At 45.5% G+C, this 12,814-nt stretch overlaps 1 protein-coding gene across 6 annotated transcripts in view; it reads right to left on the reverse strand.

Annotated features, from left to right (window-relative positions):
- LOC146585260 (zinc finger protein 608-like) overlaps positions 1-11,099 on the reverse strand; it is a 38,765-nt gene extending 27,666 nt beyond the window's left edge. The window contains exons 1-2 of one of the 6 annotated variants that reach the window (XM_085323234.1): positions 10,776-11,099; positions 6,515-7,562 (exon numbers count right to left, since the gene is read on the reverse strand). In XM_085323234.1, the coding sequence (XP_085179360.1) occupies positions 6,515-7,402 (888 nt within the window). In that variant the 5' untranslated portion in view covers positions 7,403-7,562; positions 10,776-11,099. Of the gene's footprint in view, positions 1-6,514; positions 7,921-8,537; positions 9,173-10,775 lie in introns of those variants that run through there. The other 5 variants (XM_085323231.1, XM_085323230.1, XM_085323235.1 and 2 more) reach the window with 5 other exon arrangements.
- Between the last annotated feature and the right edge of the window lie 1,715 nt (positions 11,100-12,814).

Genomic DNA, 12,814 nt, shown 5'->3' on the forward strand with positions numbered 1-12,814 from the left:
GCTTGTAAAATGTACTCAGATATGACACATGCCGGTAACGTTGCACAAAACTTTTTAGAAACATAGCACATAACTGAAAAAGAAAGCTTCAACAAGAYCACTACAACAAAGAGTATGGCTGGAGGTGTAAACATGCATGTATGGTCTGTCAAGACACCGCTGACATAGTAGGCATTTTGCAGAACCTCTAACACTAAATATATTTGGCCTAGGTCTCCCAACTCCATTTCTTTCTGTTCTCTCTTCATACTAGTCTTCTGATCTAGTGCTTCACAGACCATGTTGTGTGACCTTTAATCTCTGTGGTTCCTGGATACAGGAGCCATTTAGTGGCTTCAGAGAAGGGGAAAAAAAAGGCTCCAGGATACAATTTTGTGCTTAATATTAACTCCATGCTTGACGTTATTTTAAGGACGTCTCAGATCACCTGCTGTGCCACCCCTCTCCCTGGATTTGAACAAGTAAAGACATCGAAGTGCCCTCCAGTCTAATTCTCAACTGGACCAAGGTCTTGAAACAGCSTGGGTAGCAAATGAAGGCAGCAGGACTTACACAAGTGTTCTGAAATCTAGTGGCTCCTCATAGAAACCACAGCAAGTTTAGAGTCCCCCCCTGCTCTCCCCTCCCCCCAAAAAAAACAAAACAAAAAAGCCACGCCACTGGGAGCAGCCAACTCTGGGCATGGAATACATTCACGGACTTTCTGGACATGGTGAGCAAAGTGCTAATAGAAACAGAAGCAGAGCTGCAAAGCCCTGTACCATGCCTGGTTTTTTAGTATGTAATGGATACTATTATGTCCCCCTGTCCTCTCAGCAGGAAGGAAACTTTTTTAAAAAAGAATCCACCTGTTTTACAAAGTAAACATAGGACAAATCCTGCTCTCACTGAAGTAAACAGCCTGCTTTTACAAATGCAAATCCCATGGCTAACACAGCCAAAGGGAGGGGAACACTGCATTCAACATCCAAAGGATGTGTTCAATTAATGGGAAGCAGGCCACAGAATCTCCCATAAACGTCAGTATTAGGCAGCCTAGAGCTGACACCTTTTCTAAAACTAGACACATTTCTCATGGGGAAAAAAAAAAAAAAGTTTTAGCATGCAAGAGATACTTCACATTGCAGACTTATGATTTAAGTTGTTGTTGATAAAATAGCTTTCCAATTATCACAGTCCTCGTAGGAGAAGCAGGAATGCATTGTGTGTTAATGATCACAACCAGGGGTCCGAGCTTTACTCTTTTGTCAGAACTAGAGCAGATCCTCCCCGCAGCTTCACCATTAACATGTCTGTTTCCTGTCAGACCACTCAGAGATAATGTCATTTATCTCAGGGCGGCACAAGACCAGTCATTAGCTTCAATAAAAGACCTCAAACAAAGGCCGGATGGCGTTTTATCCAGGGCTCATAGGCTGCAGCCAAGAATCTCATTGCCTAACAGTTCAGAACTTAAGTTACCTTTAAAAGAATAATTTTCCAGCTATCAACAATTCTAGAACACTTCTCTGAAGAGCAGAAAAGTCGCTGCATGGAAAATTTTAATCAATGGTTTTATCATATACAATTAGGTGACTGATAAGAGCTTGCTAAAGTTATCCTTTGAAAGTCTTCKTTTTTCTTTCTCTCTTTCTTTCTTTCTTTTACCTCTCAGGGAAAAACTGACAGAATAATTCAGGTTCTAGCTAAATAGTATGATCTTTGAAGAACTGACCCTTATTGTGTTTGCCTGCAGGAGGTGATTCACTATTATAAATTCTTCAATGACTGAGCTTCTGGAAATCTCTTTAAATGAAAGTGGAACCGGTTAAATGTATGTATGAACATGTGTTTTCACAGTCTCTCCTGTATTATTGCATTTCAGAAAGCGTCTATAAAGTGCCAGGTGAACTTTTTAAAATAATGATAATAATAATAAAAAAGAACGAGAGTCAAAAAGTATGAGCAAATCACAGCTATCCAATTCCTGTTTTTATGTTGAAAACTAGGAACAGATGGTACTTTCCATGTTACTTGAACCTGGTTATTGAACACCTCTGTGGTTACGGGAGATTTTGCTTAGCACTTTTAACATACATTTCATTTATTGGACTATAAAACGCTACTTTGGAAAAACAAGTCTTTATATAACTGTAATTAAAACAATCTTGCAGCAAAGCCCTTTAACACGGAGAACATGCTTAACCTCATGACATCTGGACAATCAATCCTTTCCTTTTTACTGGGTATTTATGAAGTTATTAAAATTGTAAAATTACCGATGCCCCAAGTGAAATATTTCCCCGGGAGCTCTGAATAAGCTCATCAGCRGCAATACTTGCCTGTAGAAATGTTCGGGGCCAGCCCCCGCTGTGCCGCGCTCGCCCCCGCTTTGCCCAGGAATTCAATGGCAGCTCTTGGTCATACATATTGGCAGGGGGTCAGCAGGTTCACGCCAAAAGCTTTCCTCGGCCAAGGGGCAGCACCTCTTCACCCAGCTCCAAAAGCTCGGTCACACCACTAGACAACACTACAGAGCTTGAAGAACCTTGAGCTGCGCTTATTGTTCGACACCCATAGTTATCAATGTTTTTAACAGCTAAATCCCTTATGTAGCTTTCAAAACAGTTTGCTGTCAAACAACAATGGACTTTGTTCTTTAATTACAGCAAGTGACCCCCGTGCCCTTTTATTTCACAGCGAATAAACTGCACCCAAGGCCAGCGAGAAGAGTACATGAAAAGCGTATCTCCTTAGCATCATTAATCACAGCACGCACTTAAATGATTTACATCAATACGTAAAACGCACACAGAATTTCCTGATGAAGTGTAAAACGCCCTCAATCCTGCTATAAAACGTGAAGAATGAAATAAGCAATACCAGCCAACATGTTAATTTATTGAAGTCAACTTTCAGATGTGAAATGTAGTCTTAATGAAAAAACAATAAACTAATACAAAAGAAATAAATTCCATCCTGGAATATTACTGGACTGATTCATTTTAAAATTGCAACCAGAGGTTTTACAGCTTTGACTATAGGTTCAGCCTTCTGTATTATTTCCACTTAAACACACAGATTTTCATATGCCAAATATAACCTTCCCATATCTCAAAGTAAAGTGAGCCCTTAAATCCCAAACTCTTCCTGTAACACACAAAGCAAAACTGTGTAGATAATCTGAACACTTTTCAACGTAACAGCTGTCAAAATTACAAAAGCATAGCAAAAAAAAGGGGGGGGGAGATGAAGAGTTCATGCTGACAAACCCTCACTAACTGTGCTAAAAAAAAATAGTGTGGCTGAGGAATGGAGAATGGAGACAGGTTTTAACACCAAAAATCTTAGGAGTGGTTAGCGTACCTGTCAAAGCTACTTATTCAGACATGTCACTGGTGGCTTAACCACAAAACGGGCTGCACGAATATAGCTCAAACATCCTAGAATTACAGCATACTTTGACTTTATCCACATATTAGGGGAGTGGCGACTTTTACAACATACTTGCGGTTTCTGCATAAAAGAGCCAGCAGAACACAGTCATTGATTTAATTAGGCTTCATAAGATCCAATTTATCATGTTTTACATGACTTTCTGCAGCAAGGAAACAGAATAAATAGACCAAAAATAGACATAGAAGCATGCCTTGAAAATTAAACAGTGACTACAACTCTTGGGAATCTGCTCCAACCTTTTCACAAATAGTAAACAAATGCAGTATTATATTCCACAGCACATACAAAAAACCTCTGATCTCGAATCAGTAGGCATTAACTCACTTGGATCTAGCAAAAAAAAAGCATACAATTTAATGAGACATGTCTTTCATGAACATTAAGACAACTAGAAATCGATTAAAACATGCAGGCTTGAAAATTATATACTCATCTAGAGACACAAAGGTGCTTCGTGCAAGCGTTGCACATCTAGTGTGTAAACAGTCAAAACGAGAACATTTTAATGAATCTAAAATCCTTTATACGTGTGTGTGTGTGTGTGTGTGTGTGTGTGTGTGTGTGTGTGTGTGTAACGATAATTAAACATTTTTGGGGAAAAAAGCCAGAACAACAAGCACAATAATACCACAGGCAAGGCTTAAAGTTGCAACTATTGTCAGCAACGAACTTTATTATTATCATATGGCTAGGAAGGAACGTTCTTTAGGGAGAGAAGCGCTAGGAGATGTTATTGGAGCCAGCGAGCAAGCACACTATTGTGCCAGACAATGGCCAACACTGCACGACTCTAATGGGCGAAGCCTATATTAAAGTCACTGTGTGCCAACAGCAGCGGCTGTTACTGGAAATGCAAGCTGCAAACCTCCCAGAGAAGCAACAACTACAGCACAAAGTGCACTCCCGGCTCTAAACCACTCCATACATGTTTGCTCTTAATTTACATATGATCCGATTTACATTGCACGTACGAGTACTCGCATGTGTATGAATTCTTCATACAATTTCCTGTGTGACTAGAGAGTGAAAAGAATACAAAAACTGGAGAAACCACACCACTCTCTAATCTCTGTTGCCATGACAGCAGCCTTTGAGATACTGAAATGTTCAGATTGCCAGCTAAACAAAATTGTTGAATGTGAACATTTGGCTGAAAGATTAAAAGGCTAAGGGGGTTGCAAAAGGGCAGTACCTCCCACATTCCAGGCAGCCACTGAATCCAATCAAATGGCTCTGACTCTTTAACCACAACCATTGTGAAGACCGGATTAGGGCAATTTATCTAGATAGTTAAAGCAGATTAGAGAACTGCAATTTGAAGACTATTGGCAACAAAAGTAAATGCCTACTGTACTAAGTTAATAAAAAGACCATGGGATTTTAGGACACCTTTCCACAGCGAGCACAACTTTCGTAAATCAAAGTGCAAACATACACCTATGAATTAAAGCAATCTTTTTTTTCTCATCTGCATTTAGAAAGGTTACAAGGCTCATTCAAATTCATCTGTAGATACGGTATCTTAAAAGCAATAATATGCACACAATATGAAATTTAATTCSCTCCTTGCCTTGAACACAAGCCCTTGAAATTATCGTCGTTTTCTGAACAAATATTTGATGCCACAAACACCCGAATCTAATCCTTAAAAGTCTATCGAAAAAAAAAATTACACAACCTTCAACGTCACTGAAAAACAAAAAGCCAGTAACAGGTCATAAAAAGGCATAACTTTCCCCTGAGATCTTCAGCCCTCCCAGACACTTGCAGACCACTCCGTACAGTTAACACCAACCCGAAAGTTTTCCCGTCCCTGAGCATTCACCCAGGGAAGCTGTAAAAGCAGGCAATTGCAGACAATCAAGGCGCAGTCTAACACCCTGGCACTGCTCGTGGGGAGGTGGGGAGTTGCTGCTTTCCCTTTCGGGTAGGCTTGGTCCTCCCGGTGTAACAACCTGTGGAATTCGTCTGCCTCGTAGTCCCGGGCCAACGCGAGCCCCCGAGGTCCYGGAGAAGCAGCCTGCTGCCCTCTGGACCCAGCAATTCCTGCTGACACCAGAACCTGCCCGAATGAGCAGTAACAAAAGGCAAACTCTCCCTCCGCCCTTCCCTAAGGGCACGAGGCCATTTACTCTTCCAGAAACCATCCTTCACACGTTAATAGAAAGCAAGAAAAACACACACCCCCATTTGATTTCTTTCATACATTTCAACCACTCGGCAAACAAGTAGTTGACATCCAAGAACCCACAGGGCTCAGATAAGGAAGCTCCCCAGACAGGAGACAAACTGTTCTGCAAGCTGTTTTGCACACACAGCGCAGTACAAGGTGCATTCCCCTCCTCCCAGCCTCCTCCTTCCAGGAGGACTAGAGGCACCGCCTGTCTGCTGGCTCACTCCTTCCCCTTCTCCACACCAGCTCCGGGGGCCTCGCGGCTGCTGCACCAGCACAGGAGCCCCCGGCAACCACAAGCATCCCACATCTCCGCCAAGGGCAGTGGCACGGCCCGGGTCTGCTGATGCCTCTCTTCTCCCGGGCTCCAAAGCGGGGGTCAGGGAAAAGGGAGGGAGAGTCCCCTTACAGCCTGGGAGAGCAACGGCTGTGAATATCCGCCTGTGTCATAGCAAGAGGCCGGTACATGTAACTCCAGGACCTGCTGCTGGTGGAGCCTGAGCTACACAGCCCCCTAGGCAAACACACGAACCTCCAGCCTGACAACACGTGCCATCCCACTGGTACCAGCACCGCCGCTCACTGCTAAAACCAGAGACAGCTCAGTCAGGGTCATCTCGGGGTTTTGTCCTTTTGGGTGAATGCAATCAAAAGAGGCAGACAACATGAAACAGAAATGTTCTCCAGGTCTGCGGATGGGCAGAGGAAATCAAAAGGAAAAGCTGCACGCTCAAAACATGGTGTCTTCTGCCTAGGGACAGGGATTTTTGGTTTAGAAGAAGAACAGATGCATGTCACATACACAACAGAGATAACAACAGGAGCCAAGCACACAGTTGTGGGAAGTTTATCATAGACACAGGGAGACACAGAAGAGAGGTGGTGGAGAGGAGCTTGTCCTACCTTTTCTGTTTTCAATTTCTTGATTCGCCTGTGGCTCTCCTCCTCCTCCTCTTCCTTCTTTACCAAAATAGAGTTCCCCATTAACCCTGAATCCGGGGTACTTTTGCTCACCTCCCCCACAGCGGAGGAGGCGCAGTGGAAGGGGCTGCTGCTCCCACCACCGCCTCCCTTGGCCCCGTAGCCATACAGGTGCCCAGGGGGAGCTTGGCTGCCGCCACCCCCACTGCCGTTGGGGTGGCCCTGCTGCAGGTCATGCTGCTTGTCCTTCCTGGATTTCCCCGCATCCTTATCCCGCTTGGAGCCTCTGCTGCCCTGGTTTTTACCTGGTTTCTCCTCTTTGTTTTTCCCACAAGAGGCAATAGTGTTGTTGTTGCTGGTGCTGTTATTATTGCCGTTTGGGTTACTGCTCACACTTTGACCCAGTGCTGAATTCATGCCAGTTGCCTCTCCAGGGCGCCCTTGGACTTCCTGCCTCTTGCCAGCACTGCTGATCTCAGGAATCCCATACAAGGCAGCAGAAGGCAGAGATTTATTAGCATCCTTAGAAGTTTTACTCCTTTTCACTTTTGATTTGCTAGTCTCTTTGTGAGAGGAATTCCCCTGGGGAGCAGAGGGCTGAACAGAAGCAAATTTTAGGCCGTCAGCTAAGGCTGAGGTAGCATTAGCCCCACTGGAAGCCAGACCCCCGCAATCCTTGGAGCTGGTGTTGTTGCTGCTGCTGGTATTCGTGGAATTATTCATCTCAAATTTCTGTCTGTCCTTTTCCAAATCGGCGTCCAAATCGATTATTAAATTCCCAACCCCAATTTCCCAATCATCGCCACTGTCATAAGTATCAACTGCGTTTGGATCCACACCTTTTCCTGCAGTGGAAGTGTTCACTGACATCCTGAAGATGAGATCTCTAGAATAAAAATCCGATGAACTTTCCTTTGGAGATGTGGGGACATTCGTTTATCTCCGTTGGGCTTTTTTAAATTTAACTCTTCTCGTCTTCCTCCCCCAGGTATGTCTAGGTTTATACCCTGCAGTCCACGTCCACCTTTTCCTGTGAGGAGGGGAAAAGTCGAATATTTCTTGTCTGGGTGTTACCAGAATATAATACGATTAATAAAAAGGGGGAAGGCAGGGGGAGCAAAATCATTCGATATTTCCACGGGTTGCTTTGTTTTTAAGTTTGTTAAACTGGAGGCAAAGGCTGTGATGCTTTTATAGTGAGCATCTTGAATCTAGTTGTATCCCAACATCCACGATCTCTCTTAAAAAGTCATGTCCAAAAAAAGAAGAAAAAAAACCACAAAAATTTAACTACATGATTTAAATCCACAAAGCTCAGGAAATACAGACTTAGGACTCGTGCCTAGCTGTTGGAGCACATGTTGTAATCTAACCCCCTGGACCACCACCTAGGCACAAAGGGAGAAAAGGAAGGACACAGATTCACTCTTCAGTGCATTCCATGAATTCTGTGGCTTTAAACCAGACCCTTGAAGTTTTGTTACTTTCCTGTATTATCTTTACCTCTTTCTACTTTCTACTTATTTTTTCTTTTTTCTTTTTTTTTTTTTTTTTTTCTGAAGGGGGGAGAGGGAGGAACAGAGAGAAGTGGGAAACCTAATTTTCCTTGGCACAATACAGGTTCTGTTAAACGCCAGCAACCTACATATACAAATGTTTACTGAAAATTACTAAACTCCACAGGTTAAAAAAAAATAGAGAACAAAAAAGAAATAAAAAAGTCTTCTTTCTTTTAAAAATACACTTAAGATAACAGTTCTACAAGCAGTTCTAATGTACTCCTAGGTCACAAAATTGTTAGGTCTGTTAAATATAGTATTACTGACTGTACAGGAAACTGATTAAGACATACACTTTAAGTGATCTGCACCAAGGTGGCCTCAGTGACCACAAATGAGTGTGTGTTTGACAAAGCTTAGTTAAAACGATTTTTAAAGGGATCTCTCCCTTTTACAGTCGACTGTTGAAATATTTATACATATATATATATATGCATATTGCTTACCTTTAATCCTTTATCTTTTTTTTAATTAAACCAGCAAATCAAAATGCTGTTCCCACTCGTTTCAGCAACAACTCTGTGCCTCATTTTACTTAAAGAGCAAGTGATCAAGAAGTAGAAAGCAAGTAACATCTCAGCCAGTATAAATCGGTCAATAACATATCTCCCCCTACTTTGGCACACGGATCAGAAGTCCTTTTTTGTTTGTTTTTCCTCCTTGCTTTTTTTTAAAAAAAAAGGGAAAAGAAAAAAAAAGGAAAAAAAAAAAAAGCTGTTCCTCACAACTTTACAAGCTGGTAGGTCACATCTCACATTCAGAACAGAAGCATCGCGGACCAGATTTTTGTTTGCTTTCCTGAATAAGCACCGAGAGGTAATAATAATCACAGTAATCTTAAAAATGTTTCCCCAACTTCACACTCCGTCTTCAGCCCTGGACCTCGGAGCCATCCTGATCAGTAAGTAATGATCCCATGAAACAAACCTACAGGCGTCCGGGTGTTACAAGACAGAATGTGCTAACATCGGGATAAATTAGTGAAAGGGAGGAAGGAAAAAAAGAAGAAGAAAGGACTGAAAATCTGGGCTGGATTCCGCCTGTTAGTTGGGAAGTGGCATTTTTTTCGCCCGTCCTGACAGATCTGATTTCTTGAACTAACTTGAGGGGAAGCGGAGGGGGAGGGGGGCCGAGGAAGAGGAGGAGCGGGAGGGGGAACTGCTGATCTTAGAAACCGGTTATCAAAACATTTTGTGGGAGTGGAGGAAGGAGAGCGCGCTCTCAAATGTAGTAAATTTTCCCAAGGATAGGGATGGGGAGAAGGGGTGGGTTTTTTTCTTCAAAATAAACGTTTGGGGGAAAAAAAAAAACATATGCACAGACCACAGTTCCGAATTTATGTCTAGGAAAAAAAAAAAAAAAAAGAAAAAAGGAGACGCTTGGACTAATCAGTCATGTGGTAAGCAATTCAGTAATTAGAGTCCAAAGAGATAAAACAGATGACCTTTTTTCAGGACAGATCGCTCTCCCCCCGCCCTTATTGTCTCAGCAAGCCTCGCAGTCTATTTCTTTCCTCCCTCTCCCTCCACCGGCCCTCCTTCCATTCCCCCCCACCCCCGAAAGTCAGACGGGCTCAGAGCTTTAGCTTAGTATTTTTAATTAGCCGGCGTTGGGAAGCTAAAAACCCGTAATGAATTGCCGGTGGCGGGCGGGGGCGGGGGAGGGGCGGCCGCGCCAGCAACCGCCAACCCCCGAGGAGCGGCGGTTCCGTTACAGTTCAGGCCTCCCGCGTCACGTGAGGCTCGCGGGCTCAATTGGTTGTCGTGAGAACAAAAATGGGTGACAAGCGTATCAAGCAAATACTGATCTGGTCTTTAAAAAACACACACACGCACTCACACCGCAGAGCCCGTAAGGTCTCTCCCTCTCTCTCTCTCCKCCCCCCGCCGCCGCTGGCACCGCTACCAGTTACAGAGGGGAAACGTTTTCCTCAGCCAAGGGGATCCCTCAAGTTGAGGAGAGAGGGGGAACGAATGCCATGGCAAAAGCTTATGTTTCGGAGAAACACCTTATAAACCTTTCCTCGACCTATCTGCAATTTGTAGTAGTTCGGAAAGAGAAGGTGGCGAGGGTGGGAAGTTACTTAGAGGTTTCCACGTCCTCGCGGCTGCAGGCGGTGGCTGGCTGCTCGGTTGTCCCCAGCCTGCCGCCGCGATRGTGTCTGCTGGGGGCTTTTTTGGTGGGAGACGTCGGCAGGAAACGCTCAGGGCACCAGGAACAAATGGGCGATGCCACCACCACCGCCCCCACCCCTGGCTTCAGCCTTACATTTCTGGCATTAACATGTGACAGGAGAAATACCTCCGGTGCCACCAGGATCCGTCTGAACCCCGTCACTCCTGTTAACAAGTTACTTGCTCTTTAGGGGCTGGGGTGGGGGCGAGGATGCAGACCGGTCTGTAATTGCGTCACTTATATTTTCCCCTCTTGGTTAGTTAAAACCCCCCAAAGGCACTATGCTTTAACACCCCCCCCCCCCAGTGCACCGTCAAGTATGATTTGTGTGACTACAGTGCTTTCGCCCTCTTATTTCCCTCAAATAACTCATCCTCCTGCTTGTGGGATTTTTTTTCACCCCCCCAAAAAAACTAGTTATTTCAACGCCCCAAACTCTTAACACTCCCCTTTCCATGGAAAAAAAAGCCCCTCTAAGTGCTATAGACACACCACGCAACCGTACTTACGATCTGTATTGGATCGAGTTGACCTTTTCCTTCTAACTGCATTGAGTGTGTTTTTGTTGCAGCCGCTTTTTATTTTTGGAAAAAAAAATCTAATGTCTTCAACAGATTTATTGTGTGTGGAAGAAGAGAGCACCAGATACCATGAACCTTCCTTTCTTAAAACAAAATAAAAACAAAAAACCAACAAAAAAACTACAAAAACAAAATCAGAGTCCCCCTGCACACACACATGTACACACACACACTACACAACGAGCTGCCTTTACGGCACCAGCGAGCGGCAGCGGCCGGGAGCGGAGGAGGGGGACCGGGAGCCGGCTCGGGTTCGGTACCTGAAAGGGACTTTTCTTTGTTCCCAATGCCCTTCCCCACGCGGCCAATCAGAGGMCAGCTTTTATGAAACCGGGCTCTCTGATTGGCCCGCCGCTCCTCCTGCCTGCCGGCGGGGGTGAGAGACAGAAACACGCACGCACGCACACACACGGGCGCGCGCGCACACACACACACACACACGCGCGCACATACACGCACACACAGCCAGCCAGCCCCGCGTTTTGCAACCCTCCGACTACCCCCAGTGCTACAGTAGGCAGCCTCCTGCTGCAGCGAGATACAAATCATGTTTCCCATTTCAATTACGGCATTATCCTACATAGTGCTTARAAGAGAGAGAGAGGAGGGAAAAAGAAAACAAGGTGGAGAGTAGCTCTGCCAAGACTCACACGTTGGGAGGAAGACTCCTTCATTTCATTTTAATTTAATTTCAGGGCAGTTTTCGAAGCGATGATGAATGATTTTTCTGTGCCGGTTTCAAAGAGGCAATTTAGAGTCTCACTCATAATTTTTAAATGCCCCCTCATTCAAAATTATAACAGCTTGAACCCAGCGAGAGAGGACTGGCAATACACATGTGCGATTATTTTCGTGCTTAGCGAAGGAGAAAAGCAAACAGTGTCTAAAGGAAGGGGCTGAAGGGAGGTTCAGGGGCAGGCAGCCCCCCCACCTCTGCTCTGAGAGACACCGAGGTACTGCAGTGTGCTCACACCAGCCCTGTTTCTCAGCTTTACTCTGCTTCCCTCCTCACGTATTTTATTTCATGATCATTTTTACAATATGGCTTAAGTTAGGCAGGTCGCGTTTTATTCTCCTTTTTTTCCTCGCTCTCTCTCCGAAGGAGGGGGAGTAGAAAATAACCCTTTTGTTTCCAGGCTCCTGATTTACTGCTGCAAGCACTGAACTGTGAATGCAAGCGACCATATAACTACCACGTGAACATCCTTTCACAGGAATTAGTAACACAAATCTTCCCTATCGGGCTTTGTGTAGCTCGAAAATATCCCCCTTAATCATTCCTTTTGTTTAGGGTGGGAGCCATTACGCGGCACAACTGCAAATTGCGCTTAACCCTTTGCGCGCTGCGGGGGCGGGCCGGGGCCCACGTGTGCGCGCCGCCGCCACCCGCGACACGTGGGGCGGGGGCCTGGCCCCGTCCCCGCCACCCGCGACACGCCGAGGGGGGGGGGGAACCTGCCCCTGCCTCGCGCCGGCGGCAGCCGTTGGTGCCCGCGCGCGGCCCCCTTCAACGGCCCTAACGGCCGCGCCCGGGGGGGGCAGGGAGGACTCGCCCCCTTTATTTTTCACCCAGAGGCACGATTTGCTCCCTTTATTTTAAAATTTTATTTCTTTAATCTCGCTCTCAATGATCTCCCTGCGAGAACCAGTTGGGGATGGCTTTTTCTCGCCACACGCAAGCCTTGCCCTTGCCGCCGTTTGAGCGAAGGCGAAGCGCCGCGTTCAACAACGCCCCGCGCACGTGGCCGCGTGACAAAAAGCACCTTTGGGTTCTTCCAGCTGGGCAAATTACGGGCATTCGCATCCCCATGTTATGCACCTTCCATCAAGCGGAGGACGCGCCCCAGGACAGAAGCCACCTAAACCTGCTCGCTGCAGGGGCGCTGGCGAAAACAACGCAGTTATGGGGGGGGSGGAAGCTGCCTGGCCGCTGCCCCCCTCACCTCACAGCCAAAGGGCYCTTTCGG

Source organism: Rhea americana, unplaced genomic scaffold (genome assembly GCF_003343005.1).
Source record: "Rhea americana isolate MKP2758 unplaced genomic scaffold, rheAme1 scaffold_83, whole genome shotgun sequence".
In the NCBI taxonomy this organism is placed as follows: Eukaryota; Metazoa; Chordata; class Aves; order Rheiformes; family Rheidae; genus Rhea; species Rhea americana.